General features: G+C 42.3%; 1 protein-coding gene across 1 annotated transcript in view; it reads right to left on the bottom strand.

The window, feature by feature from the left end:
- Positions 1-14772, bottom strand: part of LOC135114894 (uncharacterized) — a 22136-nt gene extending 7364 nt beyond the window's left edge. Inside the window, exons 1-5 of the mRNA XM_064031114.1 lie at positions 14397-14772; positions 7537-7842; positions 6595-6755; positions 6180-6336; positions 76-146 (exon numbers count right to left, since the gene is read on the bottom strand). Of these exons, the coding sequence (XP_063887184.1) occupies positions 76-146; positions 6180-6336; positions 6595-6755; positions 7537-7700 (553 nt within the window). The 5' untranslated portion in view covers positions 7701-7842; positions 14397-14772. The remainder of the gene's footprint in view (positions 1-75; positions 147-6179; positions 6337-6594; positions 6756-7536; positions 7843-14396) is intronic.
- Positions 14773-15935: the final 1163 nt, after the last annotated feature.

Genomic DNA, 15935 nt, shown 5'->3' with positions numbered 1-15935 from the left:
ATGGACACGGAATTTATTGGACTTTATGACATCACTTCTCCAGGCGACTATATATGGAAGAGTGAACACACGCACCCTTTGTGGCAAGCTCTCGATCCAAGTACACGGAGCCGGTGAAGAGTCCCGTGGCACCCTGGATCAGGTATCTGGAGGAAGGCACAGGGAAGTTTGGTAAAGAGAAAAAGTAAAGAGGAAGGAGGAGGAGGAAGAGGATGAGAACGAGGGAGAGGACGAGAACGAGGACAAGGAAGAAGATAAAAAGACGAGAACGACGACGACGACGAGGAGGAAGAGGAGGAGGACTTTGGTTCAGGTAGTTTTTTTTTTTTTTTTATGTAGGAGGGACACTGGCCAAGGGCAACAAAAATCCAACAAAAAAAAAAAAAGCCCACTGAGATGCCAATCACATAAAAGGGTCCAAAGCGGTAGTCTTGAAACCTCCCTCTTGAAGATATTCAAGTCATTGGAAGGTGGAAATACAGAAACAGGCAGGGACTTCCAGAGTTTACCAGAGAAAGAGATGAATGTTTGAGAATGCTGGTTAACTCTTGCATTGCAGAGGTGGACAGAAAAGGGGTGAGAGAAATAAGAAAGTCTTGTGCAGCGAGGCTGCGGGAGGAGGGGAGGCATGCAGTTAGCAAAATGAGAAGAGCAGTTAGCATGAAAATAACGCTTGAAGACAGATAGAGATGCAACACTGCGACGATGAGAGAGAGGCTGAAGACAGTCAGTTAGAGGAGAGGAGTTGATGAGACGAAAAGCTTTTGATTCCACCCTGTCTAGAAGAACGGTATGAATGGAACCCCCCCCCGCAGACATGTGAAGTATACTCCATATATGGACGGATAACCTCGTGTACAGAGTTAGCAGTTGTGGGGGGGGTGAGAAAAACTGGCGGAGACGTCTCAGAACGCCTAACTTCATAGAAGCTATTTTTAGCTAGAGATGAGATGTGAAGTTTCCAGTTCAAATTATAAGTAAAAGACAGACCGAGGATGTTCAGTGTAGAAGAGTTGAGTGTCATTGAAGAAGAGGGGATAGTTGTCTGGAACGTTGTGTCGAGTTGATAGATGGAGGAATTGAGTTTTTGAGGCACTGAACAATACCAAGTTTGCTCTGCCCCAATCAGAAATTTTAGAAAGATCAGAAATCAGGCGTTCTGTGGCTTCCCTGCGTGAAATGTTTACTTCCTGAAGTGTTGGACGTCTATGAAAAGATGTGGAAAAGTGCAGGGTGGTATCATCAGTGGATAGGACAAGAAGTTTGGTTTAGAATACCATTCATGAATAATAAGAAGAGAGTGGGTGACAGGACAGAACCCTGAGGAACCCTACTGTTAATAGATTTAGAAGAACAGTGACCGTCTACCACAGCAGCAATAGAACGGTCAGAAAGGAAACTCGAGATGAAGTTACAGAGACAAGAATAGAAGCCGTAGGAGGGTAGTTTGGAAATCAAAGCTTTGTGCCAGACTCTATCAAAAGCTTTTGATATGTCCAAGGCAACAACAAAAGTTTCACCAAAAATCTCTAAAAGAGGATGACCAAGACTCAGTAAGGAAAGCCAGATCACCAGTAGAGCGGCCTTGACAGAACGCATACTGGCGATCAGATAGAAGGCTGTGAAGTGATAGATGTTTAAGAATCTTCCTGTTGAGGATAGATTAAAAAAATTTAGATAGGCAGGAAATTAAAGCAATGGGACGGTAGGTACTTAAGCCTTCCATCACCAGAATCTCATGCACTTTATATTTCTGCCCACAACCATGCCAAGTCTGTTCTCCATCTAGCCAAAAACTCCTTCATTAATAGAAAGTGTCAAAATCTTTCAAGATCTAACTCCCCTCCTGACTTCTGGCATTTAGCCAAAAATATCTCCAATAAATTTGTTTCGTCTTCTTTTCCTCTTTTATTTCAACCAGATGGCACCACTGCTATCACATCTATCTCTAAGGCTGAACTCTTTGCTCATGCCTTTGCTAAAAACAGTACCTTGGATGATTCAGGCCTTGTTCTTCCCTCTCCTTCACCCTCTGACTACTTCATGATACCTATTAAAGTTCTTCGCAATGTTTTTTTTTTCCATATCCTCGCTGGCCTAAACTCTCAGAAGACTTATGGACCTGATGGAGTACCTCCTACTGTTCTCCGAAACTGTGCCTCCATGCTTGCACCTTGCCTAGTCAAACTCTTTGAATTCTGTCTGTCAACATCTACCTTTCCTTCTTGCTGGAAGTTTGCCTACATTCAGCCTGTTCCTAAAAAGTGTGACCGTTCTAATCCCTCAAACTACTGTCCAATTGCTTTAATTTCCTGCCTGTCTAAAGTTTTTGAATCTATCCTCAACAGGAAGATTCTTAAACATCTATCACTTCACAACCTTCTATCTGAACGCCAGTATGATTTCCGTCAAGGCCGCTCTACTGGTGATCTTCTGGCTTTCCTTATTGAGTCTTGGTCATCCTCTGTTAGAGATTTTGGTGAAACTTTTGCTGTTGCCTTGGATATATAATTTTTCTGTCCACCTCTCTAATGCAAGAGTTAACCAGTATTCTCAGTCATTCATCCCTTTCTCTGGTAAACTGTGGAACTCCTTGTCTGCTTCTGTATTTCAACCTTCCTATGACTTGAATTTTTTTAAAAGGGAGGTTTCAAGACACTTATCCTTCAATTTTTTACTACCGCTTTGGACCCTTTTATGGGACTGGCATCTCAGTAGGCTTTTTTTTTTTATTGGATTTTTGTTGCCCTTCACCAGTGTCCCTCCTACATAACAAAAAAATTAAATAAAAAAAAAGTTTGAGGGGTTAGAACGGTCACCCTTTTTAAGAACAGGCTGAATGTAGGCAAACTTCCAGCTTGAAGGAATGGTAGATATTGACAGAGCTGAAAGAGTTTGAATAGGCAAGGTGCAAGCACAGAGGCATAGTTTCGGAGAACAATAGGAGGGACCCCATCAGGTCCATAAGCCTTCTGAGGGCATGGAAAACATCATTGCGAAGAATTTTAATAGGTAGCATGAAGTAGTCAGAGGGTGGAGGAGAAGGAGGAACAAGCCCTAAATCGTCCAAGGTAGAGTTTTCAGCAAGGGTCTGAGCAAAGAGTTCTGCTTTAGAGATAGATGTGATAGCAGTCGTGCCATCTGATTGAAATAAAGGAGGGAAAGAAGATGAAGCAAAGTTATTGGAGATATTTTTGGCTACATACCAGAAGTCACGAGGGGAGTTAGATCTTGAAAGATTTTGACACTTTCCATAAATGAAGGAGGTTTTGGCTTGTTGGAGAACAGACTTGGCATGGTTCCAGGCAGAAATATAAAGTGCATGAGATTCTGGTGATGGAAGGCTTAAGTACCTTTTGTGGGCCACCTCTCTATCATGTATAGAACGAGAACAAGCTGTGCTAAACTAAGGTTTCGAAGGTTTAGGTCGAGAAAAAGAGTGAGGAATGTACGTCTCCATGCCAGACACTATCACCTCTGTTATGCGCTCAGCACACAAAGACGGGTCTCTGACACGGAAGCAGTAGTCATTCCAAGGAAAATCAGCAAAATACCTCCTCAGCAGAGGCAAAACGCAAGAGGCACCTTCGCTTAGGGGTATCCTGAGGAGGGATTGGAGCGATAGGACAAGATACAGATATGAGATTGTGATCTGAGGAGCCCAACGAAGAAGAGAGGGTGACAGCATAAGCTGAAGGATTTAAGGTCAGGAAAAGGTCAAGAATGTTGGGCATATCTCCAAGACGGTCAGGAATACGAGAAGGGTGTTGCACCAATTGCTCTAGGTCGTGAAGGATAGCAAAGATGAAGGCTAGTTCACCAGGATGGTCAATGAAGGGAGTGGAAAACCAAAGCTGGTGGTGAACATTGAAGTCTCCAAGAACGGAGATTTCTGCAAAAGGGAAGAGAGTCAGAATGTGCTCCACTTTGGGAGTTAAGTGTTCAAAAAATTTCGTATAGTCAGATGGGTTAGGTGAGGGGTATACAGCACAGATAAATTTAGTTTAAGAGTGACTCTGTAGTCGTAGCCAGATGGTGGAAAACTCGGAAGATTCAAGAGCATGGGCACGAGAGCAGGTTAAGTCACTGCGCACATAAACGCAACATCCAGCTTTAGATTGAAAATGAGGACAGAGAAAGTAGGAGGGAACAGAAAAGGGGCTACTGTCAGTTGCCTCAGACACCTGAGTTTCATAGAGGAAAAGAAGATGAGGTTTAGAAGAGGAGAGGTGGTGTTCTACAGATTGAAAATTAGATCTTAGACCACGAATGTTGTAGAAGTTAATGAAGAAAAAGTTGAGGGAGTGTCAAGACACTTAGGGTCGTCGTCAGAAGGGCAGTCCGACCTGGGGACATTTTTGGTCCCCTCCCCAGATGGGAACTCCGAGGCTGGTGTAGGAGTCGCCATGATAATTTTGAATTTTTGAGTGAAATGTGTGTGTTATTTGGTGTTTGTAGTTTTGTGTGGAGGAAGAGAGTTGTCTTTAGAGGGCAGGCTGTGACTGCTCCCTTGTGTTGTGAGACACACAGGGAAACGTTCAGTGAGGTCACAGCTGGGTTTAATGATAAGTTCACAGCACCCCCTGAACAGTGCTTTAGACCTCACTGGGAGTAATTATCGTTTCAGCATATGCCTACTGCCTCCTCCTGTGTAAAAGACGAAAACTAAAGAGGGGAGAGAGAAACGCTTAGGAACAATATATCGGAAGGAAAGTAACACAGTTTAGTAAAGGGAAAAAAATAAAGGAGGGGAAGGAAGAGGAGAGGGGCGCTTTGCCTCATGTGTCTGGAGAAAGGTAAGGACACCTTTTGACCAACGGATAAAGTCCATAAAGTGAAAGGAGAAGAAGGAGATGTAAACTGTATCAGGTATCTGGGGAAAAGTTTGGAGGTTTAGATGGATCAGCGGCAAACAACTTGAGGATAAGCGAGGACGAGTTTGCCCGAAGAGAAAATAAAATAAAGAATAAGGGAAAGGAGGAGAAAACGCAAGAGGCAAAGGAGGAAGAAAAGGAGAACTGCCGGATGACGCTCACTGACCGATGAGAAAGATTCTAAAACATAAAAAGTACAAGAATGCAAGGAGTAATTATGCAGGAGAGAGAGAGAGAGAGAGAGAGAGAGAGAGAGAGAGAGAGAGAGAGAGAGAGAGAGAGAGAGAGAGAGAGAGAGAGAGAGAGAGAGAGAGAGAGAGAGAGAGAAGCAAAGCGAAGACAGAAGAGAAGAGAAGAGGAGCAAAGGGAAGGGAAAAGAAGGGAGGAGAAGAGAAGAGAAAGGAAAGAGCAAAGGAAATGTCTCGGTTCAGGAAAAAAAGGTGATATCAGTGTGCCTATCGAGGTTCACGGAAGGTTATCAGGCGGGGCCGACTGAATGACCATCTGTTACAATTTAGACTTGGGTGGGTGATATGTCGCATTACAAACCTTACCTAACTTGACGACTTATAGCGCAGTGGTGGATATTACAATGAGGGAACGATGTGTGAAATAGGTCGCTAATTTTGAAATAATAATATTAATGATAATGAGGTTCATTCCAGTAAACTTCGTTGGGATTTTGATACGTTTTGAAAGCTTTAGGGAAGCTATTGAAAAGAGGTAATTCAACTGAAGCAGAGCACGAAATAGTAATCCTTGGAATGGCTCTAAGCTTTGGCGTCCTTCGTCGGTTTGTGGAAAGGAAAAGAAATAGAGGTGGAAATAAATAATGTGAAATTGAATGAGAGTAGTTATAGCTTAAGTATTATAATAATAAGATAAATTTTAACAGACACCTTCAGAAATTCAAAATTCACGTAAGAGTGCTTGGGAAGTTATTGAAAAGAACCGGGTTTCTTAACATGAAAATGCCTTGACATAATAATAACAGGATACATTTTAATAAACACATTAAAAATTCAAAACTTATATATGAGTAGTTAGGAAGTTATTGAAAAGGACGGAATTACTAGGTATGAAAAAGAATTACAAGTTATAGAAGAACGGAAGAAATTCGATTAGATGATTATTTAGATTCTCTTGACCTTTCTTTTTGGGACTGGCACCTACTTGGGCCTTTTTTCTTCTTATTTTCATACTTCTTTTTGCTCTTGACCAGTGTCCCTTTTACATAAAAAAAAGAGCATCACAAATCGACCACAGCTTCTGCATACGGCACCAGGTAGACACCACAACACTCACCTGAGCCACGTGTTGCCTGAGCCGGGGAAGGAGGCGAGGGCAGTCCTGGGGAGAGTGCGGCGGCGGGCGAAGCCAACACGGAGGCCGGAGCAACCCATCCTGCCCGGCCACGGCTCATGCTGCGGCCTGCCGTAGTCCAGCAGGATCTTGAGATGTCCTACGGATAGAAGGCCGTGAGAGAAGAAGAAAAAGAAGAAAAAACAACAACAACAACAACAACAACAATATAAACATAAACGTGAAGAACAACAAACAAAAAAAAAAGATTGATTGATTCATTCATTCACCAACTTCTTAACTGACTGATCAAGAGAGAAAGGTCAGCAGTAGCTGACACAAGAGCAGGAGTTACATGAATGACAACAGGTACAGGGGGACAGTGAGGGCAGAAAGGGCGCGGAGAGCAGAATCTAACCTGTATTGTTTCCTGAGTAATCCCAAGCTGCCTCTCGCTTCACGGGACTCCTCTGGTGGTCTCCCTCCTCTCCGTGCCCTTCTGCATCCCCTCTCTCGTCCTCGTCCTCCTCCTGCACGTCATTCGTCACCTCAGCCACGTACACGCCAGGATTATCTAGGCTGAAGGAGGGCGAGAGGTGACTCGTGTTTGTATTTCATGTTGCCTTCACTGATTCAGTTCTCCAACTCAAAGAGTAATAGTAAATAAGTGAATGAATACAGTCATGATTTTTTTCTAAGCTACCCAGACATCTCAATATTAAACTGACCAACTGTTCTGATTCTTCTTCCGCATTTTCTTTTTTGAGCAGCATTATGAGTGATTCACTTATCTGTTTATTTGTTTGCGAATGTAATCTTTCACTCACTTACGTAATATTTATTTATATTTTGTTTATTTATCTTATCTCCTTTCTCTACTATTCTTATTTATTTATTTATTTATTTTATTATCATTTTATTTTATTTTATTTATTTTATTTTTTTTACTTTTTGTGCCCTTCACCTAGCTCCTTAACACACACACACACACACACACACACACACACACACACACACACACACACATACATGCTATCAAAGCATTATAACTCTTTGTCTCCTCCACACACATAAAGACCTGTACGTTCTCATTCACGGAAGGTCGCGCTAATTATCTGTCGAGCAGAAGAGAAATGAAGCTAATTATTGCTTAAGTGTTCTCATGGGAGGGATCTCGTGCTGCGCTCTCTCTCTCTCTCTCTCTCTCTCTCTCTCTCTCTCTCTCTCTCTCTCTCTCTCTCTCTCTCTCTCTCTCTCTCTCTTTCTGTGTGTGTGTATGTGTGTGTGTGTGTGTGTGTGTGTGTGTGTGTGTGTGTGTGTGTGTGTGTGTGTGTGTGCGTGCGTGTGTGTGTGTGTGTACCTCTGGATGACCATCTGGCTGTAGGCGAGGTCGGTGCGGTGGTACATGCCGTTGGTGGTGAGTCTAGCGTGCAGGTCAGGCGTGGAGAGCAGCACCACCACCATCATCATCGCTGTCGTCACCATCACCGTCAGCATGTACAGCGTCTTGAGGAACAGGTGCATCTTGCTGGCAGGTGAGTGTCTCAGTGTCTGTAATGCCTCACCCCGGTGCTGCCATCTCTAAGATCTAAGATCTCTAAGATCTCTATAGATCTCTATGTTCTCAGCCTCGAGTCCTCACGTCTTCAGGTTCCCATGCTTGCTCCTGACGGAAGATGATGTATGGTTAAAATTCTAACTTCAGAGCATCATATATTTTACTTGCTGCTTCATTTAAGTAACCCTACATGATTATGAGCTGAATTTAAACTAACAGACACTGGAAGAACATAAGAACATAAGAAAAGTTGTAAGAAGACATCAGGCCTGCAAGTGGTAGTCACTTCATAAAACATACCTACCTATTTCTATTTATCATCATTTAATCTTTTAAAGCTCCCTAAAGATTCGGAGCTAATAACCTGATTACTGTGTTTATTCCATTAATTTTATTCGTTGTCTCCTTTTGTTGTCAAAGGTGTCTTTCGAAACTATATTTTAGACTTCCATCAGACCATTTTATTAAGACTTGAGAAGTCATAGCAGGCGAATGGTTAACATGAGGCTGCGGTGCACTCATTTCTAATAACGAGACGAGCTTACAACGCATTCTATTCAAATATTAGGCGCAAGACACGTCATTCTTTGGGATATAAAGAATAACAAAATCGTTTTTTCTCATAAGTGTTGCGACGAAAAACATAATTTATTCTTTTCAAGATATTTGATTTTCCAACTTGTGAATTCTAAGTAGCTCAGAAGATTAGTATGAACATACAAACAAACTAACTATATAGCTAATTAATTAGATGACTAATCTCTCTCTCTCTCTCTCTCTCTCTCTCTCTCTCTCTCTCTCTCTCTCTCTCTCTCTCTCTCTCTCTCTCTCTCTCTCTCTCTCTCTCTCTTATCCCGGGCACTACCTGTAACACCACCACACTCACTGCAACTAACAGCGAGGCCTTCACATTATTGGAAAGCCATGTTGAGTTCCCTTTCTCCCACAAGAGGCTTATGGGACCAGTTCCAGGAGACACCAACCAGAACGCGTCTGGTAATATCGCCCTGGAGGTGTTGCGTGCTCGCCTTATCTCTTACACGCGAACATCATCCCCAGGTCTAACCCCTCGGAGGACTCTCACGCTCTTCAAATAGCCAAAAAGAGAAGGGTTTTGGTGGAGTGAGACGGTGGTGATGGGTGAGGTGCATGAATTATGAGGGGAACGGGAGGTGTTGAATGGATAGTGTGTGGTAATGTAAATAGGTTCAGTATGGAAGTTTGTGGGAGTCAATTGGTTAAGTTAGGTTAAGTTAGATAAGTTTAGGTTATGTTAAATTAAGCTCAGTAAGGGAAAGGTATTGGAATTTAACTGGTAAGATAGATTAGGTTAAATTACGTTATGTTAGATCAGGTTAAGAAGAGTTATTGGTTGTCAACTAGGTAGGTTAGGTTAACTTAGAAAACCTATGTTATGTTAGATAAGGAAAAGTTGCTGGGAGAACTGTTTAGGTTAGATTAGCTTTAAAGAAAGTTATGCTACGTTAGGTTAGGTTAGGAGAAGTCAGGTTAGGTCAGAGAAAGCTACTTGTAATCAGCTGGCCAGAGAATTCGTGACCTGACCTCTGATAGCTCTCAAGGACGGGTCGATGGTGGCTTTACGTGCATGGGTGTGGCGACTCGGCTGCACACACACACACACACACACACACACACACACACACACACATTATTAGCTCATTAACATACACTAATTTATGGATGCTATTAATTTAAGGCTTAATATTACCTTCTCTTACACTTCTGTTACCGAGTCTCATCTTTACTCTTCCTTGGGTCTTCTTTGCTTCTCATTTTCACGTCTCTTTCTTTTCCTCATGTTTGTTTCTTTCTTTTTATTTTTATTTTCTAGTTCCTCTTTTTTTTTTTACGTTTGTGCGTTTCTTCTCATTTCCGGGTTCCTAATTTTCACGTTTCTCCTCTTCTTTTAATTTTCGAGTTTCTCATTCCCACGTTTCTTTTGTTTCTTCTCACTTTCACGTGTGTCTTTTTACGTTTCTCCGTTCCTTCTCGCTTTCACGTTTCTCATTTCTACGTTTCTCCCTCAGTTCTTACTTTCACGTTTCTTAATTACTTTTTCCAAAGTCATCTTTTTCTCCTCATTTACACGTTTATGTATCTTACTTCTTCCATTTTAAAACATCCTTCTCTGTCTTTCACCGCCACGAGCTTCTTTTTACTCATGTTGCCTTTCCATCATTCATTTTAGTTCGATTTGTTTCCACTTGAATTGTGCATTAGAAAGCTCTGCTACTTGAGTCCTTTTTTCATAAACACACAACGCACCTCTTTACATTCTTTAATATCCATCAAATATTACTTCTTTTCATTAGTCTTTCCTTTATGTCACCGTTTAATCTTCTGCATGATCATCCCACATTAATTTTCCCGCTCATTCCCCCACATAACATTTCTCACTATTACTCGCTCCCCTTCTTTCCATGTAATAATTATAGGGTGCTCTTACCTGCCCTCTGTCGACTCACTCCATTACCTTCCCTCTCCTTCCCTGCTGCTGTTCATCAAGCGTCAAATACAGTTAATCTAGGCCTTCAGGTGACCTACTTTGATGAGACTCGGCGTGTTAAGGTCTCGTGTCATCTGTCCTCTGTGTGTGTGTGTGTGTGTGTGTGTGTGTGTGTGTGTGTGTGTGTGTGTGTGTGTGAGTGAGTGAGTGGGTGAGTGAAAGAGAGAGAGAGAGAGAGAGAGAGAGAGAGAGAGAGAGAGAGAGAGAGAGAGAGAGAGAGAGAGAGAGAGAGAGAGAGAGAGAGAGAGAGAGAGAAATCAGTCAGTAATGTTTGTAATTTTTTTTCAGATTTCCACTGTTTTGAACCTTACACCTGCGACACCTCCTTTCACCTTCAGGAGACATACGTGCTTGTCACATTACAGTGATGTTGTCATTCCAGTGAAAATTAAAGAACGCCAAACACGAACTCTAACCTTTCGACTGCTGTGTCTTCTGAAACCTGATAGACTGTAGTGCAAATTTAGAGGATAATTTCGAAAAACTAAACTGACAAAGAAGGGAACGGTGGAGTACTTCGAATCTTTTAGTGCCTTTGGTTATGTTTACTCAAACAGGAAAAGACTTCTCATTCCGTTATAATCAATAGCGGTCAACGGGTTAAGGGGAGATTAGACGCAGGAAAGGTCATGTCAGTTTAGTGCTCGTTTTGAAGAAAGGTAACTACAGAAATAAGGAAAAAAATAGTCAACATAGATTGCTACAAAGCTCAACAGCAATAAATGTGAAAGAGAAAAGATGCTATAAAGTTGACTATTGATTGCATTAACAAGACAAAGTTAGGACGAAAAGTATACGGCGCACGTTGATACATGTAAAAGACGAAAAACACTACTTGGCTCTTGTTAGTGAGGTGAACAAAGTAGGAACAGTTAAGTCTACGGCTGCGGAGTCGCCAGAGTGAAGCATGGTGATGAGTTGAGGAGCGGGACATCCGTGAAAGCAGTGGTACAATATTGCTACAGACATTGCAGAAGACAGTCAGTAATTTAGTGATCGGAAGTCTTTTAATTAATTTGATGTTATATATATATATATATATATATATATATATATATATATATATATATATATATATATATATATATATATATATATATATATATATATATAAAGTTTATGTTCATGGTACAGTTTACTTCGTTAATTGTGCTACTGATGTGAGTTTATGGTGAAGAGAGTCAGTTAAAAACATGGTAAGAACAGGCTTTGATTCTACCCTCTGCTTGCTGTTCTTTCATTCTCAAGTTAAACTCAGCGGTGTAGTTTATTCTGTTCATTCCGCTGCTCCTAAAAGTTTACGTCAGGTCATGAACACTTACAACATTTCACGAGTGTCGTATACTTTCCCTGTAACTTATTCCACCATCTCATTCCCTCCACACCGCCCCAAGCACTCTTTGTCGCAACACTTCCCCTTTAGTCTGCCCTCAAAGCAACGTCTTTTTTACTTCTATACATTGTAGCATCTTTCATCATAACCGTCTAGCGCACACAGGAAAGTCAGGAGACGCGCCCAACATTTGAGGCTTCGGCAGGCACACACTACATACCTGTGTCCTTTTTCATACTGATTTTGTTTGTCATTGCTCCGCTCCCCAGTCCGGTGCACGAGTACGAGTATCTGCAAGGCTACTGAGAAAAATATTAAGATTTCAGAAATGAGTCGTGACGGCAGCGTTCAATGCTAGGTGTGGTGGCGTCACGAGGCCTCGCAAAGACACGTGAGCTGCTTTACCAATTAGCTATTGCTGATGATTAAAAATACACATGTGCTACTTCGCTAATTAACCATAGTTTGTGTTTCAAGAGCATACGCGAGCTGCTTCGTCAATTAACAATCATTAACAATTCAGAAAAGTGTCGCCAGCGGGTAGTGTCGTCACTAAACCAGTTACAAATCTTTCCGCTGGAACAATGGTAATGCTGCACTTAGTAACTTCGTAATGTACTACCAGACATTAATGAAGTCATCATATATTTTTTAATTTTGATGATAAAAAACAGTGTCAGCTATTATATCAAGACTCCTCACTTATAAATAGCAGGAACACTTTTGTAATGCTTAATGAGTTTATTGGTAATGAATCAGAAGAGTAATCAACAAGTAACGTATGGTCATTGCATCACGACAACAGTGGGTGCTGTGGTGCAGGTAAACAAAGAGGACAGGAAGGAGTGTATTGCCACCATGTAAAACCACGCAGTTGCAGGAGTGGAAACGTACAAAAATCTTTTATATTACGCGTAACGTTAATAACACTCCGTAGACGTAGTCCCGTATTCATGAGTACTATTTTTTCAAAGGCTGCAGTTATGATTAGTTACATTCTCATGTGTTTTTTTTTTTTTTTTCATATGACATAGCAAAAATCTTATCAATGAAAACCGCAGTATTTCCAGCAGAGCAAAATGAGAATACGAGAGGAAGTGGTTTAAAAGTCAATACAGTAAAAGTAACAACTGGTGAAGGCAGGAAAAGTTAAAGGCAAGAATGTCAGGGAAGCGCAGCCTTGTCTTTTTTACGAGACACGCGATGTTAGCAAGAAACGCGAAGTTATGAGCACCTGAGGATACACATAAGGTGCGCTTAGGATTGCCTGCCCAGAGTGTAGCGTGCTGCACCCCAGTGCTCCCCACATACCTCAGTGTCACGTGCCAGAAGAAAGGAAGGTAAAAACTGAGGACGTATGGAAGCAGGGAAAAACAAGTGAGGTGCTGTAAGGAAGTATGGAAGCAGGGGAAAGCAAGTAAAGTACTGCACCTCCGGTAGTGGTGTAGGGATGTTGGGGGTGTAGTGTCGCCTGGTGCCTGCCAGGTGTTGCCGTGTTGTGTGTGGTGATGCGGTGTTGTGATGACTTTGTTTATCCTGAATCAACAGACGGTAACTTAAAACAACAACAATAACAACAACAACAACTACTACTACTACTACTACTACTACTACTACTACTACTACTACTACTACTACTATTACTACTACTACTACTGCTGCTGCTGCTGCTGCTATTGCTATTATTGCAATCATTATAACGGCTATAACATTGTAGTTATTTTTCTTACTAACTAATTCATTTATTTCAAATAACTTCCCTTTTTTCCGCTCATTTCACGTGATTCCGAAAAAAAATATAAAAGAAAGAAGAAAGAAAAATGAAAGAAAGAAAGAAACAGACAAACAAACAATCAAAGACTGAAAAACACAATAATGAACTCAAAGAAATACACAATGAATAATGAACGCCTTTATGAAACCACTACGCAGTGCTCCCATGAAAAACTCCCCAGCCCTCCGCCTTTGTCCCATTTCTCATCTTTTACGACAGAAAGAGAACACAAAGGCTCCTCACATAAAGCTCGGGAGCACAATAGTACCAGTAGTAGTACTAGTAGTAGTAGTAGTAGTAGTAATAGTAGAAGAAGAAGAGGAAAAAGTAGTAGTAGTAGTAGTAATAGCAGTAGCAGTAGTAGTAGTAGTAGTAGTAGTAGTAGTGGTAGTAGTAGTAGTAGTAGTAAAAGAAGAAGAGGAGGAAGAAGAAAAAGAGGAAGTAGTAGTAGTAGTAGTAGTAGTAGTAGTAGTAGTAGTAGTAGTAGCAGCAGCAGCAGCAGCAGCAGCTGAATATAGTAGTAGTAGTAGTAGTAGTAGTAGTAGTAGTAGTAAAAGTTGTTGTTGTTGTTGTTGTTGTTGTTGTTGTTGTTGTTGTTGTGGTGGTGGTGGTGGTGGTGGTGGTGGTGGTGGTGGTATTATAACAACAACAACAACAACAACAACAACAACAACAATAACAACAACAACGACAACTGAAACAGTACTGAGAACATAACATTTCAGATGCGTACAGTTGACGAAAGAAACTTAAACATGTAAAAAGTAAGAATAACTGAGAACGGTATTTGGGGTCAGACTTGTCCTTGGTTTTGGGTATTAAAACAATCTATGTAGTTATGCAAACGAACATCAACAATGGAAACAAGAAACACAAACCACAGGTAGTAATAACTGAGAAGGAACATCACACAGTACTCTCTGCCTCGCCGAGTTGTGTGACTTTTCTATGACTTGGCACGAGATTAACTCACAGAAGTGGACTGGACGTCAACATGCAAAAATCAATACAAGGAGCCACCTACTGACCGGGGAAGTTTGGGTGTAGGGGAGCACCTGGAGCATAGGGCGGCACGTGCACTGGGACGGCCGTGGCAAGGCTAGGGGTGGCTGCAAGAACGCCAGGACTGAGCGGCACACTGGCGGGGCACGATTAGGCGTGGGAGCAGTGCCTGAAGGTGGCGGCGACGGGGTGAGTGCAGGATATGGTGCGTGCTGGCCGGCTCCTCGCCACACACTGCGGCAGACTGCAGCGCTCCTCCCTCAGGCTCCCTGGCTGCCACCCCCTCCACTCCGCTCCTTCAGTCCCGCTGACGGTGTACTGCTCAACTGGAAGATAACAAGGAGCGAATCTACACACTGGGCTGGAATTCAGTGTTACCTGGAGTCACGGTAACTTACTATTGAGAAACTATGATGCAATATGGAGACAGCTTAAACCAGGGTAGTTGTTATAAAAGTTATCTTTATTTAGAACCAAAATTACTTTGACATTTCATGAACTTGGCCAGAAGGAGATGATGACAGGAGTTTTTGAATGTTTATACTCGTGTTAAAAAGTAGAAAACGAAACCGAAGTGGCCGAAAATCACACCTTTGAACCTGTCAGTTAAATACATCCTCACTTCATTACGTTATATTTTGAACGGAAGATCGAAGCTAGTAAGTTATGAATTGTGGCTGCCGTCCTGACCACGCTGTTGCTCTTAGCTGGTCATGGAACAAAACAGACGGTGAATTTTTCACTTATTTCACTGGCCCGCCTCTTTAGCGGGATCCTTTTTGTGGCTTGGGGCGATATAGAAGCCACGCAAGTTCTCGCAGCTCACCCTCTGAGAGCCTGGATGCGATTCGTGGCTAACAACGGTATATTGGCCGGACTTTAACATAGCTGTCACATCCTCCTCTCTCTCCAAGGTTGGTCTGCCATCTCTCCACACGAGGCAGTGGTCCGCCAGGCCGATGTGTGTCTCCTCCCCACTACAAACGATCCTCACAGCGCCGGGCTGAGCGGGGTCCACCACATGCCACCCGCTCCTCAAGTACTGCGCCTTATCAGATTCCCTAATTCTGTGAGTGCCGATGTTCTTCTTCATCATTGTCGAAGCCAGTTTGTTTATGTACATAACACACTTACCATCTTTCTCAGATTCATTATTAGACTGGGTCTCCTCTAAGTCAACCAGCTCTTCTTCCTGAGTGTCCTCGTCTTCCTGAGTGTCCTCCTCGTCATCAGAGGACTCCTCTTCGTCCTCAGAGGACTCAACCTCATCATATGAGGTGTCCTCATTCTCATACGACTCGTCATCGATGTCGACATCCAGAGGAGTAGGAGTATAAAACTGTTCAGTCACAAATTTCCTTAGTTGCTTCTCAGGACGCTCTTCCAAGTCCCACATGTCCCTGATGGAGTCTGTTGCCATCCCGGTGTCTCTTCGAGACATTCGTAACCTCGAGGACGCCCCTGCCGCTCTCGTCCAGGTTGCCTGCAACGTCCACCAGCACACCATCAGGAAAAGGAAGCGCATAACTTGCATTTTCTAAGTGAAATATAAGAGAATTACAAAG

The sequence above is a fragment of the Scylla paramamosain genome, chromosome 28 (genome assembly GCF_035594125.1).
Source record: "Scylla paramamosain isolate STU-SP2022 chromosome 28, ASM3559412v1, whole genome shotgun sequence".
Classification (NCBI taxonomy): Eukaryota; Metazoa; Arthropoda; class Malacostraca; order Decapoda; family Portunidae; genus Scylla; species Scylla paramamosain.
The sequence above is the reverse complement of the archived record's forward strand: the minus strand, read 5'-3'. Positions and strand labels throughout refer to the sequence as shown.